This window comes from Grammomys surdaster, unplaced genomic scaffold, assembly GCF_004785775.1.
Source record: "Grammomys surdaster isolate TR1022 unplaced genomic scaffold, NIH_TR_1.0 126178, whole genome shotgun sequence".
Classification (NCBI taxonomy): Eukaryota; Metazoa; Chordata; class Mammalia; order Rodentia; family Muridae; genus Grammomys; species Grammomys surdaster.
This window is the reverse complement of record NW_021620984.1, coordinates 88,309-113,222: the sequence shown is the minus strand read 5'-3', so window position 1 is coordinate 113,222 and position 24,914 is coordinate 88,309. Positions and strand designations below refer to the sequence as shown.

Below are 24,914 nucleotides of genomic sequence, written 5' to 3'. Positions count from 1 at the left end.
TACACAAACAGGGGCCACAGCATCTTTTCCATAGGAAACAACCAGTTGATGATGGTTCAGTGTAACATTTGTCAGATATTTGGGAGTGAGTTAGACATTCTATGCAAAGTAATCCAGGTCTGTCATTCCAGAACTCAGAAAGCAGAGCAATGATTACTTACCCAAATAGGAGGCAACAATGGTCTTCATAACAAGTTCTAGACCACACAAGACTCCATGGTAGTTTCCTCTGTCAAATAAGAATAAACAGAAAAAAAATACAAACCACTGAGAACAGGGAGCTCAATATAGCCCTCTTTGATAATATTGAATTCCTGACAGAAACCCAAGTAGAAATCCAAACATTACTGGTGGTCAGGATGGCGCCCATGCCAGTATAAAGAAATTGTTGGATTTTTTAAAACAGATTTTTCTGTGAGAGATTTTACTGGTGCACATTTATAATAATTTTAGCACTGGAAAAGCTGAGGCCAGAGAATTCCAAGTTTAAGTTCCAGGCTATGTAACTATACTGTGTCTCAAAAAAATTACAATATTTAAATGTTTTTATGTTTAACATAATCAGGGTTGGAAACTGACTTGACATAGCATTAATATATTAATCTCAGGAATGAAGATGTTTGATTCACCATTCATTTTAAAATGTCAAAATGCAGACCATGGAGATGGAACAGAAAGTAAAGATATTTGTGACAAATTCTGACAAAACAGTACAGAATCCAGCTCTCACAAATTGTCCTCAAACCTGTAAACATATCACACACAAACATACATACACATACACATTAAATATTTAAAAATGACAAAATATTAGAGTCATTTGTGCCAACGTTTTAGTGTTCTAAATTAAATGTTTTTCAAATTTACTTAAAATTTATCACTTTAGACTTAATTCAAAGTTAATTTTAAAGTCACAATCAATTACCTATGTTATGTACTCTCGCCATATATATGATCAAGCTGAAAATCCACACAAATATGAAACGTTTATTCCTTCATCACCATTTTTGAGTTCTGCTTTGATAGCCTCTCAGAGTCAGAAGAAGTTAGATTGTCAAGGATCACACACAGCAGTATGTGATGAAGAGTGATGTACATGCCAAGCCTCCATCAACAGTAACTAAAGGGACAGCTCAATTTCTTTTTAGTAATAATTTAAACTCTTTAAGCAACTTTATTTTCTCTTGTCTTATTTTGTAAGTATTTTCCTTGTGTATAGGAGGCTGTTGTATAGTACAAATCCATTTTCACCACGGGACTATAAGCATCACAAAAGATGAGACATGTCAATTCCACTTCTCTGAATGCTGCCTGTCCCTAACATGGGCCTCATCCATAAGTAATGCAGCTGGCTTATAACTTCCCTCTGCAGTCTGAAAGCTTGAGCCTCAGGCAAAGCAATTCATATTTCTGTGGCTCAGTTTCCTAAGGCTGTAAAACTCAGACAATAGCATAGTAATCTTTCCTGGCTGTTGGTTCAATAGATGTTATCTCTTCAAAATTCAAATCCTATATAAATGTAAATCTGAGTATTATTTTGTAATATTCCTCTGAGACAAATGACATTAGCTGACATTTTCATGAAGAAAGGGTATACAGAAACTACAATAAGCTTTGGTAGTGTCTGATAATACAAGGTACAAGGTACAGTCTTCTGAATTTGTGATAGAGTCTGATCAGAGGTTTTTCCTTATTTTTAAGACATAGAGTATAATGGATCCATTGCTTAGGTAATGTTGTTCTTGACAGAAACTTCTATCCTGTCTCCAGCATCCTTCCCTCTCCAGTATGTAGCTAAGCCCACAGGACAAAGGAAATAATGAGAAGTACGTTCTGAGGAGTTCGTCACAATTGGTAGCTGCTATGAGAGGGAGAATCAATTTTCTTTATTAGTGAAGCTCCTGGTCAGTTGATTATGGTCCAGTGGAAGGCCACACATTCAAATAAAAGAAAAGAAAGGCAAGGTGAGGTAATGCAAGGAGGGGTGAGGGGAAGCAAGGGAAGGAAAGGCAAGGCAAGGGAAAGGAAAGGAAAGAAAAGCAATAAAGAATAGAGAAAGGAAAATGTCCACCATAGGCTCAGATGGAGAACACTTGGCCTCCACTTAGTGACTTTGGGAAAGAGGTGAAGTATACGCCTGCTGAAGGAAGCATATCACTGGAGGTGAACTTTGAGAGTACATAGCTTCATTCTGCATTCAAGTTCTAGTCTCAATACTTTGCTATAAGTATGATCTTTCAGCTTCCTGCTCCAGCTGCCTGCTGCCATGCTCTCCCTGACATAAGCCAAAATACACTCTTTCATCTATGAGTTGCCTTTGTCATGATATCTTAGCAAAGAAAACCAACTGATACATACATTTACATATATATGCTTATCTGCACATTTTTTAGAGGCATGGAGATTATAGACTTTGAAAATTAGGTGAGGAATCTACTACCATCATGCAGATAGTTTGTTAGTCATTAGATGTAATCTGCATTCTTAAAAATGTGTTGAATAATATATGAAACAAGCAAGAATTTACAAAATGTGTCATTTAGTTGAAATGAACACATATCCTAATTCTGGAGACAGTATAAGTTCATCCAAAGTAATAATAGTTGCTTGAAGCCCTGGCTTAATTATTAATAAAAACTTCATATTCACAAAGCTGTTATGAAATTAGAAAATATAATTTGGCAGATATATGTATAAAAATCTGGGGGTAAATATGTATCAGAAAATTATAGAATTTTAGATGTTACAAACAGCTGGGTTAGATTCAGTAACCATGTGAATGAATGGCTGATTTAGGATTCTGACTCTCCTGTTTGATTGTGCCTTAGTCTGATTCCCCCAGCTCATGTCTAATCCTGTGCCAATGTACAGCAGGATTCATTACACATCTGAAGTAAAGGAAGGAGAACCTAGTTATATAACCATATCTGCCGAGTCTCCAAGCCTGACAATTAATTATTAAAGTTTATTAATTTTAGTTATTAATAAAATTTATATGTCCTAAATGTATTATTAATTTGTCCCAACATTTCTAAAATTCATATGTCCTAGATTTCTTTTGTATTTAATTTTCATATACAAATATCCATGAATTTATTTTCTTTTTTCTTATGTTTCTTTTTTCATATTTTTTTATTGGACACATTTTTTATTGGACATATTTTTATTTACATTTCAAATGTTATCTTCTTTCCTGGTTATTTTTTATGTAAGCTTTATATGCTTCCTTTTGGGTATTTATTGTTGTTTTCTAGTGGTATAGAGGATACAAATATTCGATCCGCTTATCTAAAATACAACAGCTTTATAATTATAGCAAGCAAATGAAACCATGTTGTTTTGTAGTAATATACATCTCATCTGTATGCTACTTACTAAGATCCCTTACAATAGTAGCCATGAGAGAAGAAAAGAATTCAGTAGAAATGTTATTTAATTTGAACAGCAAGAATTTACTGAATATATATTTTGTATCACATACCATTTTCAGATCTGAAGATAGTGTGAAATTAAGAAATCTTTATTAACTTGAGACTAGAGACACACATGAACATGAAACTCTAAAACAAAACTACTCTAGAAACAATATATAGAAAAATATGGAATAATGAATATCAGTTGTGACAAAATAAACATGTTTATAAACCAATTATTTAAATGTCAGAGTTGAAATAACGTCTTATTAAAATAGCATTGGGGTATATCAGGTGAACTTTCCGAATAATTAGTACAAATATTATGTTGAGGAAAAAAAAAAGAAAGAATAAAAAACATGGCATATGCCAAAGATTTCTCATGTTAATGAAAGGTTTTAAGTATTTTTATAATTTTTTAAAATGATTTTTGTTAGTTAGTTGTAGAACTTAAATCTATATACATATAAATGTACATATGTGTATATATATATGTATATATGTACATATATATATATATTCTTTGTTTTATTATATCCATCAAATATTTACATCCTTTCCTTTAATATATCCATTGAACATATATGTGTATGTATTCATGGATCCAGGAACACATGGATAACCAGGAAAGGAGATAATATTTGATATGTAAAAAAGTAAAGCATCCAATAAAATGTGTCCAATAAAAATAAGAAAAAAGAAACATAAGAAAAAAAGAAAATAAATTCATATATATTTTATATGAAAATTAAATTCAAAAGAAATCTAGGACATATGAATTTTAGAAACACACAAACACACACACACACATCCTTTTCTCTTTTTTTGTATGTGAGTGTGTATGTGTGTGTATCTATATACTGCTTGTGTACAGTAGTCATCGAGGCCAGAAGAGGGTATCTGATCACCTGGAGCTGGAAATATATGTGGTTGTTTTCTTTCTAAAACTATGCTGTGTGTTCCTCTTGTCTGAAATAGCAATGAGAGAACTTAACCACGAATTAAGTGGTCTTTCTACCTCAGTCTGGCCAACCTATATTTTGACATTTTTAAGGGAAATTGAATTGATATCTTATGGGGAAATGATTTTATAAGAAAATTATTTCAATAAGTTTGCATATGTCTGTATGCTTTATTTATAATTCTACCAAAGGACATTTCTAAATACTTAGTCATAATTTATTATCATAATTCTTTTTTGACAGCAATGATAGATTGAATGAGTGCATATGTGTTTTATTATTAGATATTTAAGAAATGAGTGATTTGAAATTGTTTTAGATGCTTTCTTAAAATGCATTTGGAAGGTATTATGATACCTTAATAGAAACGAATAAACTGTTGAGGAGGAGGTCTTATACAACTGGCTAATTGGGTTTTCTAATCAATTAGCTATTAGGCAGAAAGCCATAATAAACCAGACTACAACTGTTAGACATTTTCCCCATAGATTACTCAATACTCTGGTAAGTGAGGTATTTAATTTACAAAGCTGGAAACTGTCCTCTGCTCTCACTTGTCTGTGAAGAGTTAAGGACAGTGAGCAAGAACAGGCAGGAAGAATTTGTTACTTTCTTTTTGTTATTATCTATTAAATTAAGACTTGTACTTCAAGTCTTATAAGTAAATAACTCTTGGACATCATGCATTAATGATTTCAAACAAGTTACCTTTCAGATACACTCTCTGAAAACACTTCCTGTTGTTTTCTTTTGAATCACAAGACACAGTATAAGTACGTTCAATAAAACTTTTTAAATACTGAAATGAGAAGTGATGGCAGACATTTTTTCTTTTTCTTTTTTGTCTTTAATTTTGTTTAGTATTTTCTTACAGCCCAGAATTTATCCCCCTACTGGTCCACCCTCTGACTATTCCACATCCCATACCTCCTCCCCCATCACCACGAGGATATCCCCACTTCCCCTATCCTCTACCTTACCAGACTTCCCCACTCCCTGGTGACTCCAGTCTCTTGAGCATTAGATGCATCTTCTCTGATTGAGTCCAGACCTAGCAGTCCTCTGCTGTATATGTGTTGGCGTACCTCATATCAGTTGGTATATGCTGCCTGGTTGGTGGCCCAGTGTCTGAGAGATCTCACAGGTCCAGGTTAGTTGAGACTGGTTGTCCTCCTATAGGGTCACCCTCCTCCTCAGCTTCTTCCAGCTTTTCCCTGATTCAACCACAGGGGACAGCATCTTCTGTCCATTGGATGGGTGTAACTATCTGCATCGGAATCTTTCAAGTGCTTGTTGGGTCTTCCAGCGTGCTGTCATGATAGGCCTCATTTTGTGAGATTTCCATAGCCTCAGTAATACTGTCCGGCCTTGGGACCTCCTCGTGAGATGGATCCCACTTTGGGCCTGTCACTGGGCCTCCTTTTCCTCAGGCTTTTCTCTATTTTTGTCCCTGAAGACAGGAACAGTTATGGGTCAGAGTTTTGACTGTGGGATGGCAACCCCATCCCTCACTTGATGTCTTGTCTTTCTGCTGGAGGTAGACTCATAAATGTTCTCTCTCCCAACTGTTCATGAGGTCCAATGTTCTGTTTCGTAGATGATCATCAAATTGATAGTCAAGACCAACAATCATAACAATGTTTCTGCTCAACAAATTTAGATATATTCATTGTATCTCATAGATTTGTGCTGTGACCAGAACATTGCCTTTGGAGTATGCTGAGGAAGATTTTGTATTACTGATGACTCAATGGTTGTAATGTTCTTATTTTCATACATGCCTTTTCTTCCAGATTTTTTGTTTTTTGTTTTTTTTCCCTCACTAGCATTCCAGAAACAAAACCTCTGAGTAGATTTCCAGATATCCATGTTTGGCAAAGCTGACTGAAATGAGATGGATGGGTATGAAGTTTGGGTGGATAGAGGAATGTGGGCATCCTTCTAATCCAATCAATAGGCTAATATTAGGCAAATAGAATACTGCTATATCACAAAACTGATCCAAATTTAGTTCCAAGGGTTAACTCTTAAAATCCTACATCAGAGAACACAAGTAACGAGATATGAAGTGGGAATGCATTGAAGAGTGATGCAAGTCCCACATTTCCAAAAATAATGTGTTTGTGCTGTTTCTATTTTTTATCAGATTATCACCCTTTTCCAACAAGAAAAACATGGAAGTCTATTCTGATTCCTTGATATTTCAGCCTGATATTATACTGAGTCCTTTTTCCTGTCATTATTCTTTCTAAACCCCATCCAGTATTTCTTCTATTGCTCCTAATTTAGACTGTGTCTTCAGTATTCCCCAGTAAATATTTTACAATTTACATGCTTGATAATTGTAATATGTTTCATCTTTACCTCAGTTCTATTTTCCTTCAGTACCTTTTATCCCACCCAACAATATGAAAAGTCTTATTCATAGCATACATGCAATGCTTTGAATGACTCTGAAGTATGCAAGATAATTTGAAAACATAGTGATATACATGATGGTTGTTCTATTTCTGATCAGATCTCTATTCCCTTGCCCTTTTAACAAATATGTGCTTCATAATTCACTTTGGTTTACTTTGCATTCTTCAGAAAATCAACCTTGTTCTCCTTTTTTATAAATATCAAAAATATAAGCAGAAAAGCACTTAGAGATTTTTCAGTCCATTTGGACCATTAACTGTTCAGTGTAGGTTCAGAGACTTACCCATTAACACAAAAGGTTATTCTAACACATCTTAATTGACAGCTAAATCCCTAGCTTACACTTCATCCTGTCAACTATTCTCCTTAAGTAGTAGCTTTTGTTTTTTTTTACATACTAATATCAATATACTACATAATTCATTTTTATAACTTATTATGAAAATGTTTTACAAAGAGAGAATGAATATCTAGAAACTTTATCCATACTCCTCTGTATTAAATACATAGCCATATCAATTATTTCATGACTGAAAAACTGAGAAATGGAATTTTTTTATTAACTCTGGATACTATCACACTGTTCAGCAATTGATGATACAGCTTCATTTTTCAGGAATTTTGTGATAATTCTTATAACATTGTTGAAATACAATTAAAACATCTTTTCTTTCTTTTATTTGTGGGTAATTCATCCCTTATAATGTCAAGTTATCATTTATTTTATGATTATTGATTTTTTTATAATTAAAATTTTAATTCAATTTTACTATAAATATACGGTTATTACAGTTCTTAACACTAAAAATAAGACATCTTATTACCAAAAATATGCAAACATTGAGTATTACATAAACTTGACTTGGTCAGCTACTTTTTGAAATTTTTTTGTTGATTATGAACTATAAACGTTAATTGCCAATAATTTGCTCAGGAGTTTTTAAAAAATAAATAACATAACATTATTCAGCAAATATTAACTGCACACCAATTGTGTATTTTTCATATATAATTTCATTATAGCAAAGCATTCAAAATCAAAAGATACTGAAAAACTAAATTTCTGCTAGTTATTGCAAAACGAAAACCAAATCCAAAAACCAAAAAACCAAAAGAAAAACAAAAGAAGATAAAAATAGTAAAACAAAGTTCTGCTACTAATTTCTTCAAGGATTTTTATATACTTCTCTCATGAAATAATGGGGCTTATTACCCAATGGAGTTAATGGATAACTTTGTAAATGATAATAAGACAGAGTGTCATTAATATGGTGTGCTGTGACTGGAGAGATCTTAGCAGTTAAGAACCCTTGCTATTTTTGCAGATGACATGAAGTCTGTTTCCAGTCATTACATAGTGCCTTTTGCAATTCCAGTTTCAGGGGTCTGCATGTGAGATGCATACATACACACACACACACACACATACATATATAATATATGTATATGTGTGCGTGTATACCTATATATCACATGAATACACACACATATATGTATATGTGTATGTGTATATGAATATTATGTATATGTATATATGTATATATCCTCAGACCTACTCACTTCCAAACAATATTTTAAAAGAATACAATGTGTTATATTTAAACACTTTAAACAAAGTACTGTAATATAGAACTGAAAAAAAAACAGAGCAGGGCAATATGAATACAATAGGATTCAATTTACAAATGTAATGTTTGACAAGATATTAGCAAAATCTTGTAAGAAGTCAGAGTTAGTTAATTAGCAATCTGCAGAATGAAAGCCTGCAACATATCATACATATCAGTGTGTAAAAATTCCTATATGTGTTGGGACTTGGCTATGAAGCAAAAATGTCATTGTAGTAGATAAAAGAAGAGGGTGAGATCAGAGAGGCAAAGGGAGAGAAGATTTGAAGCCTCCCAGCATGGCACATTAAGATTTTATCTTTGTGAAAACTAGCGAGGTACATCATAGTAACTACCCCACCCACTGCCCAGGCTTGTTTCTGACATCTGACTCTCAATCTAGTTATATTTTACTGCCATGATAATGTATTACTCATGATTAAATAGCACATATAATGAATAGTAGCTTTATAATATTAGTTTTCAATATGTTAATTTCAAATATACCAGGACCAATATCCAGCTTCATATAATATTCTGTTTTACTTATCAGCAGACTCAACATTATAGTTAATATAGCTTAAAATATAAAAAAGACAGTGCAGATTCACTATAGAAGAGAATTTGTTATAGAATAGCATTACATGACTATTTCATATTTATCTTAATTTAATTTTAAAATGATTAAAATAAAACAAGTTTTAAGATCAAATTCTAGGACTTTGATTAAATAAAATATTCTAGCAAACTCTTTCCAACATGTGTTTTTTCTTATTGTTTACTACATTAGCATCTATGAAAGTTTCAAGTAAATATATCTCTGTTTAGTCAGGTACATTATGTAGTTTATTAAGGAATGGTTGAGAAAGGAAGCATGATATAGAAGAGGAAGAGATTCAGACAACGTATTTTGCTCTCATTGTTTTTCTGAATTCAGCCATATATAGCACCCATATTCTTGGGATGCATGCTTCACTTCCTAGTCATGAAAGGAACAGGTTATTTCTATCCCATATTTCTCCTGGATTATCCTAATTCTGTTCTGGTTGTGAAATACTTCAGATCCTGTAACCTAGTGTGCGAAAATAAAAGAATCGTGTATGTGTGTGTGTGCGTGTGTGTGTGTCTTTGTATGTATGAAGAAAAAACAATGAGGCTTCAACCTTCCACTAATAGCAGCTAAAGAATGCTGCAAGCAGGAGAAATAGTCTTCCCCAAGGAAGAGAATAGCAAGTAGTCAGTAGTCATCCACTACCAAATGATCAGATTGAAAACACACATATACGTTACATAATGCAGACTAAGTAGGCTTTATTTATGCATTTAGAAGTAATATTTGCATACATATATGTATACATACATTTATATACATATATAATATTTCCATACATATTTGGGAGGGAAAATGGAAGAGGAAAATGATGTAATTAAATCTTAAAAAATAAAATAAATGATTTAAAGAGAAAAATTGAAAAACGAATTGCCTGTTGCAAGACTTTCCAATTTATTTATTTTTGTGCAAAAGCTATAAAGAGAGTAAAACTAAACCCATGTCTTTCAAAGCATTTCAATGGTGTTTGTAAATTCAGTTTACTTCTTAAATTTTTAAAGAGGGGAAAAATGCCAAAGAAATTTAAGTGGCTGCTAGTTGTTTGAAAAAGGGAATGTAGAATAGTCTTATTATTTTCTGTGATTTCTTTCACCCTATCTAGGCAACAAATCACAACCAAATGCTACAATTACGTATTTTATGAGTAATATACTTTTAAGGTTTCAATTCCAATTTTGTGACTCCAATATGTATTAGTCCCTTAATAATTTGGGTTGACATGTTGACCATGATGAACACACATTTTAATGTGTGAAGTTGATCTTTCTTTTCTACACAATAGAATAGCCAAAGAAAAGCCAGAACAAACGCTGGCCACTGTCTTTCGGTACGAGTTAGTCATTGTATCCTGTCTTCCTAAGCGAAACGGCTTGAAACACTGCACACACAAAGATGTGTAAAACATGGCCCCTGGTCTCGACAGCTATCAATCAGACCAAGCTCTATCTGTTAGTGGTTGTAAGGAATCTATTGAATATATTTGCTTTGTCACATATTCCATAGACTGTCTCTTAACAGCCTTACAGCTTGTTTTTGCTTCCCCATCGCCAGAGGTGGCTGGAAGGATCTGAAAATAAGCTTTGTGTGTATTCATGAAATTCTGGGGATTAGTAAATCGAAAGAAAAAGATTTATTTGGAGAGCAGGTTTTCATCTGTAGGCTGAGCTCTCTTAAAGATGTGCCCCGTGGTGAGCCGAATGAAAAAACAGCTACCAGGCAGGCTTGACTGTGGCAGGGTCACAAAATGTTTTGTAGAGTTCTCATCTCTTTAAACCTTTCATTTTCAGCTCACACTGTCTAAGGGTCATATGGGATATGATCAGAAGAAGAAAAAGACATCAAGTATTTGGGGTACGGGATAAATTAGGGGTGAGATTGCAGTAATAAAAAAGCATGCGTTTGTCTTTCATGATCATGGTACTCATTCAAATTATAATAAGAAGCAACAAAGTGACAGTCTGAGGCTTGGCTCAGATAAAACCACCATTTGCTCTAAACCTTAAAAAAAATAATGCATTGGATGAATTTTAAAGAACAAGGCATCTGGAAATAATGCCTTTAATAAACAACAGGAACGGAGTTGTTTAGGAGAGAGAACAAAAATATTCTGTTGACATAAAATGCAGTTTAGTTTTTAGAGGCTCTCTGATACCTACAAAAGACAGCATTTGCCACAGCATCACTTCCTTGAAGGGCTGCCATAGCATCTCTCAGATTCCAAAGGAGCATAGATAATATTCAGGCTCTCACAGGCAAAAGTGTTCCTCTCAACTTATAATGGCTATTTGATTTTAATCGTCCTGAAACAATAATTATACCCCCCACTTTGAATATCCTCATAATATTATCATAAACAAAATAATTAAAGATTATCTGCAACATTTATTTTATTTGCTAGGTATTTGAAGCATTGTTTCAACATTGAAAATATAGCTTAAAAATTTTGGTCTGGTAGCCAGTTTTGATATATTGTAATGACTATGAAAGAAAATTTTACGTATCTACTCTTGAAAGATATGATCTTTTAAATTTGGAGTGAATGTGAAAGTTCAAAAATTCTAAATTACTTTAGAGAAATATTTGAGGAAAAAAAGTTTAGATCTACAGATATCATTTGTGTTGTATTATATGGCTTCAGCAATGACTAATATATTTTTTCACAGTATTTTAGGTTTAAGAATGTAAACATTCTCTTGGGATTAGTTTTTTTGTTTTTATTTCTTCTTTTATAGCTTGAAAGTAAGCATATGGGAACCAAGGGATAGCTTAGGGTAGAGGAAGATACTCAGCCATACATGAGTATCTGAGTCTCATGCACAGCCCCACATGGTAGAAGCGTAAAACTGACTTCTAGAAATTGTTCTCTGACTGCCACACACATACACCAAGGCATTCAAACATACATATATATGCAAGCACACACAAACACAAAAATAAATATGTTAATACATAAATAAATGTAATGCAAAATTACACTAATAAGAACTACAAATAATGAATTTATCTTGTTGCAAAGATTCATTACTTGCTACACTAATTATAGTTCAGTTGTAGCATTCCAGTGATGTATACAACACAACTTTATTTTATGACATATATGGTTCATCGTATCGCCAAGATATTACCAAAACATATCTTGATGCTACATAGGAATCATTATTGCCAGGTTCTTCTAACTTTCTAAGTTTCCTTGGGAAGCATATATTTTAAAAGACTTGCATAATGTTTAATTACGTCAATTAATCATGTATATGTAAATATATGGAAATTAAATTTAAATCCACTACTTCTGTACTATATTATAAAATTTTACTCAAAGAAACATTTTATAAATCTATGAAGTCTCACCCTTTGTAATCATACTACAGAACAAAATTAAATTTAAAGTTTAACTTTTGTTAATAACTAAGATACTTTATGATCATGGGACATTTACCTTACTGCCAATGAAGAGAAGATATTTTGCTAAAAGCTTGTGTAATAGAATGTTTTAGTTCCTCCAGTAAGTGAATTGGTACCATGTAGTATCAAATAAAGTACAGCCACTTCTTGTATAGTTATCTGAGTCCAAGAGACTTGACCCCCTGGTACCACAATAATCTGAACCAATATTTACTAATGGCATTCAGAATCATATAAAATTTTATTGAATACTAATAAATAAATTCAGGTAATAAATTCCTTCAGGTAAAAGAATAGAAACCAGCTATTTTCCAAAATTAGTTGCCTTAAGAGGCAAATGTTATTTTCTTGTCAGATTTTTCTCATTAGGAATTTAATGATTCTAAGTCTTAAGGTACTTTGTAGGTGCTCTTATGTTGTCTTGGTGTGTAATTTTGTATTTTATTTTGACTTTTATTCATAGAGATACTGAAAATCCTCACTGTGGTATAATTATCAAAGAAGAATTTTGAAAGCAAAAGTATTCAAAAAAGGTTTAAGTACTAATGGATGCAAAATATCTCTGATATCTTTTTTTCTATAAACCTCAGACTTGCCACACATGATAGCTTAAGTTTCATGATTGTGGTGAAGATTTTTATGCACATCCAGCTTAACATAGTGCATTCAAATGACGCAGGTTTGAGCTTCCCCTAGCCACAACTACATGCAGAGACAGCTGCCAAGTGGAGACAACAATAAATTATTATCTTCAAATTATGAGACAATACATTATTAGTTTTAGCTAAATTTAAGAGAATTTGTTAGGCAGTGGATATTGCAACCAACAAGCAAATATACAAGTTCATGAAAGAAAAAATGAATGAATTATCAATGTTTTGAACAAATCTCTGAAGATCATGAGGGAGCAAGCCATTTAATTTAGGTGGTTTATATCAAGAATGAGTCTATTGCAGGAATATGTGAGAATTTTGACTGGATCTACAGACACCATGTTAGTAAGCAATCTGGGGTCTACAAAATTTTACAGTGGTTTAGAAATCAAACCAGACTTAATAAGCTCCAAACATTTTCCTCCTAAAACTTTTTGTTTCGATGTTATTTTTCCATATCTGAAACATGTCTCCCCCTGACTGTTCCTTTACCCTGTGGGATTATTTATCACAGCTAGAAGTGTATGGTTCTAATCATTAATGAAGCAATTAGCTTTCTGCCTTGAGGAAACAAGCTAATTAATCAAAACATTCTTTTTGCTAAGTCATGTTGACCAGTACAGAATGTTCTGTAATTTGCAATATAATTCCAACAAATTATCTATATCTTAAATAGTAATAAGCATCATAAAATAAAAACAAACTATTTTCTGAAAAGTCTTACAGTAAGCTGCGTTTCAAATATATTTCAGTATCTACTCTCAATAATTAGCTGTCACATGGTTCGTAAGGAGCTGGGAGATGACACCAGTCAATGCAGTGGTAGTCTTGACCATGTTTCTGTGACAGAGAAAGTGTTCACAGACAATTCAATGGTATGGTTAGTTGTACAATATACATTTTAATCAGCAACTTTTTATAATTTTTCATAGTGAAATTTGTTTAATAACTATATTTTTTATGTCCCATAGTTTACAGATAGGTCTTAAAATGTCATGATTCTGTACATCAGAATCCACAAAAAGATGAAAGTTTTGGGTTCTCAATGATGAGAATCTGTGGTCTTTAGTTAGGATATAACTGATAATGTTGGTAATTAACTATAAAAGGAAGAGGACAAAAGAATGCCTTCCAACATGGATGATCCTTTTAAAATTTTTCTTTCTTTTTAATTAGAAAGTGGTTTAAGTACAGTATTGTAGCAATGACTGAAATATTTAAGGTCATAATTTGTCCATCATTGGAGTACAGTATTTTGGCAATGCCATGTAAAAACATGGTATTTTAAAATATTCACCAGAGAAGACTACTATCTAATACACAGGTGTAAAACAAGAGATAGTCCTTATTAGTCAACAAGTGACTACTCTTGGGATTTGGAACCCCTGTGTAGGCCTGAGCCTTTCTTTTTCAGGTTGGGCTTTTAAGCCCACCTGAAACACACAACCTGAGTTGACACACTTTAGTTAACAAGAACAGTTAGCTAAAGGCAGAACTACAGAAGCCAAAAAACAAAGTTAAAATATTCTGAGACTTTCCCAGAACTATGGGCTTTGTGGGTTAGGTTTTTGTTCTTGTTTTAGTAAGTGTTACTGCCAACTTTCTGGGTTCAAAGGTCAAAACTGTATTTCTGTTGTGACTTCAGTTGTGCTAAGGTTATGATTGTGATGGCAAATCACAAATTTTAAAACAAGCTGACTTCTGTACATGATTTAAAGCAAGAAATATTTAAAATAATGTTAATAAAGACAATATTTTTGAATTTTTAATTATTCAAGTTATAATCTAGTATACTGTTTATACTTTTTATAATATATACTGGATTATACTGTTCTTAATTACAGTCATTAAAAAATTTGTGATATCAATCAATAAAATGTTCAATAAGCATTGTTTAGTGTAAATATTTTTCATAAGTTTAATTTTGAACTAATATTCATATTTCAATTATCTTCTACTTTATAAGGTGCTATATATCTATTAATATTTGGAAACTTTTTTACATTTTAAGCCTAATGTCAGTGATTTTGATTTACTAAATAATATAGTGATCACAAGATATACTAAATAACATGTATTTTGATACCATGTTTTGAAGTTTCTGAAACAGCATTAAATGTTTAAATTTTTAGCTCATTAACATGTAGAAACAAGTAGCGTCCAAATAATAATAATTTTAATCAATTCTACATAAAATGTATAGAACTAATAGACACTCAAGAAAACTTTCATTTATGATTTGAATAGTGATTCAGTGTCCCTGATATTAGGCCAGGTATAAAAAAGTGGTGAACATATGGAATGAGCTTAGCCCTGTAAATTCCTGTCATGGATCTCTCAGTCCTACCAGGGATGTATTTCCATGTATTATATGATAGGAGAAAATTAGCTGAGCTCTACTCTGTTAAAACAAAAGGCTAATTTGAAAACCGAGGTGACAGTGTAAAAAGAGGTGAAGGATGTAAATGTTAATTAATATTTTCACTTTAGCCGATAATCTCTCATCTCCCACTTCTGAAGATGATACTAAGACCACCATTGATTACCGAGATTTGTCTAATACCCAGATTGATTTCTAGGGTCTTCCTTTTGAAATTTGAAGAATCCTTGGAGCGACATAATCCAGCATCAGGCCTTGGGGGCTTCTAGGTTTTAGCATGCTGCCCTGCAGCATTAGTGAACGGGCTTTAGACCACTGGGCAGGCAATCATCAAAAGGCAGCTTAGTGATCCCTGACTAGCTAGAGGCTTATGCTCTCACCTTCTAGGCAACTGCTTGATATTAACTATTCTATGAAATTCCGACCTCTGGTCTACCCTTGTTATTGACATATCGCACACCTGATAATGAAGGTTACTTCTTCTTTAAATCTCATATATTGCTTTTTCTCCAACTTCCATCTTTGTCTTAGTGTTTTACCTTGGTATACATATTTTCTTTGACATTTATTCTTCTATTAATGAGAAGCATTCCATTATGATGTTTTATTTAATATACCTTCATATCTTTTAGATAGTTTGTAGGTGTCACCTCATTTATTCATTCCCTGACCTCCTTATTAGAATCTGACATCAATATTTTAATATTCTTGACCTGTTTTCTTTACTCAAAATTTCTTTGCACTTTTCACAAATATGCATAAATACTTTTTAAAACAATTTGTTTATTATCTATCTTCTACTTCTTTAATGTTGATTTTGTTAATTTCCACATCTCTAACAACTAACACCATCCCCGGCATCTCTATTAGAATTAAATAATTATATGCTTAGTGGACTGACAAAGACAATAGTGTTCAATAAAAAAATTATAGTAAGGTAAAAATTTTAGCTACATTTCAAAAATTAGCATGACTCCTGTTTTTTGAAATAAAACAATGACATCAAATAAGTAAAAAATAAGAAAAATATTGACATGACTGATAATAGAAAAGTAGCATAAATTGAACTTGCATGTAATATAAAAGCATGTTTTAGATTTCAAAACAAAAAAATACCCACTTAGATAAAGAGGTCAAAATTAAGTTAATAATAAAATATTGTTTCTCCCCTAGAAATACAAAATACCTTTTTTCTTTACATTTCATTTATTTCACTTAACAGAGTAAGATAACAATAACTATAAATGAGAAAGTATGAATGTTTACAAAGATAGCACTTAGAATATTCATAGATGACACGGTTATCAACAAAATAACAAAACATTGCATAATTATTCTTAGGACCTAGAAAATAATTTAAAGTTTATAGTTCTGAAATGAATATGAAAATTTCAATTAAAATGTACTGAGTCACTATATGGAATCTCTAAAATGTACAGGACAATGTAAGTTAACTGTAAATGGTAATAGAACACATGAGAAATATGAGTGTGTGGGAGCAGCCTCCTCTACCATAAATCAATTCTGCAAGTGATAGAAAATTGATGTGCTGTGATCATGTATGATATGATTGGGATGTGACAGGGATGGTATTGACTGAAAGAGAAGAAGAAGAGAGGGAGAGGAGAGAGGATGGAGAGGGGGAGGAGAAGAGAGGGAGAGGGAGAGGAGAGAGGATGGAGAGGAGAGGGGGGAGGGGAAGAGAGGGAGAGGGAGGGGAGAGGAGAGGAAGAGTGAAAGTGAGAGAGAGAGGGAGAGGAGAGAGGGAGGGGAGGAAAAGAGAGGAGGGAAAGGAAAAGGAAAGAAAGAGGGAGAGAAAGGTGAGGGAGAGGGAGAGAGGGAAGAGAGTATGTAATGGAGATGAATAGATAGTTTGTAAACCAAAGTGGCTAAGGTAGAGATGTTTTATTATGGAAAGAAACATCTCCTTAATAAAGGATACTAGAAAAGATTATCAACGAGTACATTTTTAGTGTGTGATTATGCTTACTTTTGTTGGCCTATCTTTTCTATTGTCTAGCTTTTTCTTATTTATTTCTTTCTTCTTCCTTTAGTTCTCCTTTTACACTTTGGTACAATGTAAGAGATATTCATAGTCAAATACTGTGCTTATATGTCAGTATTTAAATAGAGGTAAACTCTTTGTATAGTGTATGAAAAGATAAATGTACATCTTTCAAAAACAACCATATCAGGGGAGTTTCTGATTTCTTTGAAAATTTTACACTGGAAGAAGACATTTTATACACTCATTAAACAGTGAGAAAAATTCTAATGTCTTTGAGAGTATGTTGAAAACAAAGCTTCCTTAATCTTCTTAATGTTTATCTTCATCTTAAATCCGACAATATAGCATTATTTTACTTAATAAATGCTTTTGTGTGCACACATGAATATAGCATACCAATTCTCTATCAATATTTGAACCTTAGCTTTATTTGAGAATTAAAAGGCTCAATTCTTGTAATACGTAGTGTTAAAAATATACAAAGTGATCATTACTGTTTTTATAGAGATTTTTCTCAAGAAATCTATTCCCTCCAGTTCCAGAACCCCACTTACTATACTTCATTAATATTCATTTAATCGAGTGTTTTTGCACTTTAGGTTCAGTAAAAGCATGATGATGGGGGACAGCAGAATCCTCAGCCTTCAACAGTGATTATTGGGAGTGCATCCTGGCCCAGAGGCACGGTTGCCATGGTGATGCTACTGATCTGCCAAGGCTGTTTCTCACTGTGGGTGGAAAGAAGCTCCCCTGCCAGCAACTATGTGGGATTCTGGCAGCTGGAGAGAATGCTGAAATGATGTGCATCTTCTCCATATGGGAGCTCAAAAAGACTTCTTTAAATGCAGTAGGCGACTCTGCTCAGACTCCTAGGAAGAATGAGTTTGATGAGGATGTAGTCCTTTACAAGCTCAATATGTCCCCAATGAGACACGTAAGGATTTAAATTTGAACAAAAGTTCTGCAGAGGGTCAACACTTAAATTTTCCTACCCTTGAATTTTTCTATCATACAGAAATGGAAATTCACAGGAACTTGTATGTGTCAGCAAAAGTAACATAATTCTGAGTAATTTATATGACAATGTTTAAACATGGAATAAGGATATATTTTGGTGTCTTTTGGACACTGAACTATTTTCAAAATATGTATTAACTCAGAGAGTCATCAAGTTTGGTTTCCTCTAGTGTTAGAATTTGTTCTATATGTTTCTAAATTTTGAAGCTACTAGCAAATTAAATTTGAAATCGATGCTCTGGTTTATGAGCACATTTCTTCTTGGGGAGACAAAACCTGGCACAGAAGCTAATATTGCCCATACACAGCACAGTAGGATAAAGATGAACTAAGTACAAACTAGCTCTACATTGGGAATAAAGTAAACCAGAAGTCCTAAGTGACTATTTTGGTAATTATTTTTATGTTTTTGTTTCATCTGTTCTTGAGTTACCCTGGTTTCCTATTTTATTCTCCTGTAAAAATCTATGCTCTAGGATAAAGCAAAAGCAATGGTATTCAATATTTATTATCTTCTCTTTGTGTTTGAACTTATAAGCAGATGATTGTGTTGTGCATAAGCTTTTAGTTTTGACATTATAAAGAGTCTGCAGTATACCCTTTCCCTGACTATCAAATGCTTTGAGAATAGGGGGGAAAAAAGAACCACAAAACTAGGATTTAAAGTCATTGTAGACATTTGGTTAACTTAACAGATTAGGAGGTCTTTCCTCTTGTTAATACTAATTTTACTTATTCTCCCCTTTAATTTTAATTACTGAGATGGGAATGATAGAATATTGAAAGAAAATAGTCTAGTTCTTTTTCCTGCCACCTTGTTAGTCTCTACCCAAAACTGGGCTCAATGACATTCAGATACTACACACACTGGTCTTGGCCATCTGTTGGTGAATTTTTTTTCTACTATATGAAGTTTCAAGCTGTTGTAACCTTTTCCACTTCCCTGTGTTCTCATTCTCTCTCTCTCTCTCTCTCTCTCTCTCTCTCTCTCTCTCTCTCTCTCTCTCTCTCTCTCTCTCTCTCTCTCCTGTGTGTGTGTGTGTGTGTGTGTGTGTATGTATGTACGTGTAGGATATATGTCACATTCAGGAAATATTTTTTGCTTCACAATAAAGAGCAACAAAACTGGCGAAGTAGTTGTGCTCCTGTTTAAATTCTTCCAGAGGAAATTTTATGGGTTATGATTCTCTAAGCCTGTTTAATGAGCTATATCAAAATAACACAGTAGTTCATTCTCCAAACATAAAGTCACTTCACACAGGAACTTTTATATGCTATTGCATATAAAACATAAAGATTAAGATTCATAAAGGATCTATAAACAAAAAGTACTATAATCTGAAAGACAAACTCCTCCCAAATATGTAGCTTTTTTAACCCTGATACAGTGCTGCCAGTAAAAGGTCTAAGAACTAACCTCATATGACAGGAAATAATTAGAATGTAGATCTACTAAAATTATTACTTAATTGTCTTCAGACCAAGTATATAAAGTGTATATAGAACAAAGGAATTTCATATCAGTTCCATCCTCAAGTTGAATTATGTCTAATGATATCAGTTTACATTTATGAAGTTACTTCATAAATGTCATACAGGTATTATTTTATATAATGTCTAAATTAGTCAGCACAAGATTTATTATAAGATGAAAAGATTGACACTGTTAAAAATCACCGTGATGGGATCAGTATTATGCTCTTTCTGTTCTCTGCTTTTGACTTTGTCCAGATCATTTTCATTTATTTTCAACCAAAATCTATAAATAGATTTTTCTTTATGAGTCACTGTGTAAGGAACACATATATATGAACTCAGAACTCATTTTTAATTCCTTTAATATTTGGAATGTATTCAAGCACTGCCCGATTTTTTTCCTCTGTACTTTTGGATTCTGTAGGTCAAAACTCAGTTAGTTGGATTTGCAGAGTATTACAGGTTTCAAATAATGATCTGAAAATTTCATAAATAGTTCAAAGAAACAGATACTACTTAAGTAAAATGAAAAACATGAAACATGAGAGCAATATGTTCAAAGCAGAATGATATGCATGCTTGTGTGGTAATTTATAATGAGTGTGGTTGAAAAAGATGGGCTTCAGTTGGACTATGGTATAAGATGAAATCATGAGCCTTGGAAGCATCCATTTCATGGAGGAGGATGGACGGTAACACTGGGCTTCCTCTTCATTCTTTCCAGGACCCTCTAGGACTTGATTTCATGTGGTTGACCTGGGATCATTTATCATTACTATTTCCTATAGTGTTGAGGTCATAGAAGCATTTTACCAAGATGAATAAATAACATGAATTTTTGTTGTTGTTGTTGCTCTTCTACAGGGTGTTTCGAGTGCTGCATTAAATGCCTGGGAGGTATCCCCTATGCTTCTCTGATTGCGACCATCCTGCTGTACGCAGGCGTTGCCCTGTTCTGTGGCTGTGGTCATGAAGCCCTTTCTGGAACAGTCAACATTCTGCAGACCTACTTTGAGGTGGCAAGGACTGCTGGAGACACACTGGATGTTTTCACCATGTAAGTCATTCTTTACATCCACCTTTTGGGAAGTGCATTATGTTGTTTATATTTTTTCCTAAATAAATAGGTAGGTAAGGTGATGATAAAAAACTAAACCAAAACAACAACAACAAACAAAAATAAAAAACCTTTATGAGGCAAATATGATTCAGAAAGGGGTTGATACGTGAACTAACACAAAGTACTTTGCATAGAATATAGGCCAAATTAATAGAATTAAATTAATGAATTAAATTATCATGAAGCAGGAGGAAAGTTTTGCCTGGATCTTTAAATTTGAACATGGCTCTTTAAAAACAAACAAACAAACAAACACGGAAAAAAACAATGAAAAGACAGGATAAAGGCAGACACAAATCTAGACTTGGCTGATAATTCTAGGAAATTTATAAAATTCTAAGCGAGATTAGGCACTTCAAAATTTTAACCCAGCCATAAATATATTATCTTACTTTCTCTACATCACAGAAAATACTGTAAATAATGTTAAAGGTTCTTGTGGTCTTATGTAAGACAAAAGTTAAGTAATGAGCAGCATTTTTGAAAATATCAACTGTGTTTTTTTATCCACAAAAATGTAAATAAACTCATAGGATAAAGATTATGATGATGTTAAAACAATATTTTTTTTATACACCTAACTCAAGCAGTCTGGATGTGAAAGTCTTTTATCCTGGCTACGGCCTGTTTTGTTGTTGTTGTTGTTGTTATTATTGTTGTTTTGTTTCTTTTGTTTTTGTTCTTCGAGACAGGGTTTTTCTGTGTAGGCCTGGCTATCCTGAAACTCATTCTATAGACTAGGCTGGCCTCGAACTCAGAAATCCACCTGTCTCTGCCTCCCAAGTGCTGGGATTAAAGGCATGCGCCACCACTGACCGGCAGTTATGGCCTGTTTTATACTATAGATAACAAGTCTTTGAGATTTATTTAAGGGAGGATTCATTTCCAAATAGCTTGTTGATTCTCACCATCTATTGGGTGATTTCATAATCATAGACAGAAATTATTTGTTATTATACATTTTTAAAATGCAAACTCACTATCCATAAAATCATCCATGTTTGTTAGCCTTGATACTACTTGTACTTATTTCATGCTGCTTGGTTTTGTATGTTTGAAATATTCATTTATTTTCTTTCTAAATCACTCAATTGCTCTTCCTGTATGTTCACATTTTCTGGAATCAGATTATTTATACTTTCAAATTGTACTGGCTGTCAGGTTGTTTGTGGTACCATTGCTCTTTAACCACATCCTTCCAGGTAAAAGTGATCAACCACACTTTATCCAAGTTTGTTCTTGGTGTCATACTAAGATCTACTAACTCCTTAGTAGAAGATTCTATAACTACAGAATCAAATCTATGTAATATTAAGGGCCATGTGTAGTAGCTGGCACCTTTAATCCCAGAACTTGGGGAAAATAGATAGGCAGTTCTCTGTTTCAAACCAGCTTGGTCTACATAGCTTCAGAGGTGCATACAAGTCCTGTCTCAAAGACAGTATTCAGTGTTGCTAAATTTCTTTATTCTCTATAAACTATAAGCAGATTATTTTCAACAATACTTTTAATAAGTTGTATATTGGGATAATTAATGTTATTAATTCCATGGAAAAATGAAGAGAATAGAATTACACATTCCTGTTATACAATAGAATCACAATTCTCTACTCTGTGGGAAGAGTAGAAGCAAAGTTGGAATCAACAGAAATTTTAAGGAAAAGTTTTTAGTTTTTATATTTGCCTTAAATATTTGAATATTTTAAACATTGATAAATTCTAATCACTAAAATTAAAATATAATGAAGGAAACATATATTCATTCTACAAACAGAGATTAGAAAGAGATGGAATTGCTGAGGCAGTGAGACCAGCCAAGACATGTAGTGAATCTCTAGGAGCTCAGCTACTCGTGAGCTGGGGTAAGGTGAATCTCAAGTTCAAATCCTACCTAGACCACAGAGAATTTTCAATGTCAGCCTGGGAAAATTACTATGAGTCTTTCTCAATATTGAAATCACAAATTGAGCTGAGGGTAGTGCTATGTGGTAGAGCAATTGTTAACACTTATGTTGTATGTATGAGAGTCACATCTAGTATATATGATAGCCAATCCTCAGTACTGTAAAAAATAGAAAATGATTATTTAAAACTACAGTCCATATATCTGAACTATTATGTCCCCCAAACTTGCAAATGAATACTTACTATCAAATTAAAAGTTGTCTATTTCATATTATAACATTACATGTATTATTTTAAACTAGCTTTATCCGTTTAATCAGATAATGAATATATATTCCTATAATTTAATTGTCATAGAGTTCAACATTTCTAAACACATAGAACCAAATCTTGATAATAATCAGTACCTTAGATGTAAATAGCCAGAATCATCCTTTGTTTACAATTCATATGGAATTTATTGTGCTATTTCAAAATCCAACTGGGTAAGAAGGGCACAGTGGTGCCACCTTTAACACCAGAACTCAGAAGGCAGAGGCAGACTGATCTCTGAATTCCAGCTCAGTCTAGTCTACATAGGGAGTTCTAGGACAGCCAGAGCTACATAGTAAAACCCTGTCTTGGGGGAAGAGATTGGAGGAAAAGAAGAAAAAGGAAAAGAAAATCCAACTGGGTTATTGCTAGTTAGTTCAGGAGCATTTTAGTAAGATGATTTCATGGACATATTTTAATGTGATAAAACTGACATTTTCTTTTTAGTTATATCTCAGCCTAGCCTGGACAAAATATGTTCACGCTGTTCATTATTTTAAGCTACCACAGATGTCTTTGAATCCACAGTTCTCTATATTTAGTCTGAATTCAAATTGCTTTATTCAGTTATAGTACATAAAGTTTGTAAGGAGTCAAAAGACTAATAAATGACTATATATTAACAATTAATTATAAAATTATGGGCTTTATATTTAGATAATTATCAAAATACCACAGGTCTCTGATCAAGCTCTGACGATACTATCTGTGGGTGTTTAGGAAAGTGAATTTAGGAGAGACTTTCGAGTCCATATTTTTATAGTTTTACATTTGATCCATTCTGTGAGAAATTGACTGTAAGACCAATAAAGTATATTTGGATGAGAAGAATAGTATATTGATTACGGTAGTCCAAATTATTCCTCTTCATAGTTCAGTTTCTTATATTCATTATATAGGCCTCATGGAGTTTCCAAATAGAAGAAATTCCTCTCCTTCCCCAAAACAAATGAACAAAACAAATAAACAAAAACCAAACAAAGAAAAGCAAATCCCTCCAAAGAAGATGAATACAGCAAAGTTTTGTACCATCTAACTCTCAGTCTGATGAGTGAGATCTGAGAAATTCAGTTTGTAATTATGGAAAGACTTCAAGGTGGTGGAGATTGCCTTCAGCAGGGCTGCCTACATACAGGGATGGGAATGTCAGAGAGCATGGGAAAAATAAAAGGAGAAACAGAGGATATAAAGCAAGAACCATAATGCAGTTAGGACAAATAAATATTAGCATTATTGGTGATATGTCTTGCTCATAAATAAGTTGTTTGAAAAGAAAGCATGTGACCAATTCAAGTGTTTTGTAAATTCTTCCTTTATCTATGGATTAAGACTCCTACATCAAATGCTAAAAAAAAGAGAGAGAGAAAGAAAGAAAGAAAAGAAAGAAAAGAAAGAAAGAAAGAAAGAAAGAAAGAAAGAAAGAAAGAAAAAGAAAAAAGGGCTTGTTTAATTAGATGGGTGAGTTAAAAGACAAAGATGAAAACAATTTCTAAAGGCCTATAATTTCCACTTACTTTTCCCAGGATCTGAGGTGTTATGCTCAGATGAGGATAAAGATCCTCATATTCTCTGTCTCTGTCTCTGTCTCTGTCTCTGTCTCTGTCTCTGTCTCTGTCTCTGTCTCCCTC

At 33.1% G+C, this 24,914-nt stretch overlaps 1 protein-coding gene across 1 annotated transcript in view; it reads left to right on the top strand.

The window, feature by feature from the left end:
• Positions 1-24,914, top strand: part of Gpm6a (glycoprotein M6A) — a 265,035-nt gene that overhangs the window by 223,925 nt on the left and 16,196 nt on the right. Inside the window, exon 2 of the mRNA XM_028757648.1 lies at positions 20,814-21,006. Coding sequence (XP_028613481.1) covers positions 20,814-21,006 — 193 coding nt within the window. The remainder of the gene's footprint in view (positions 1-20,813; positions 21,007-24,914) is intronic.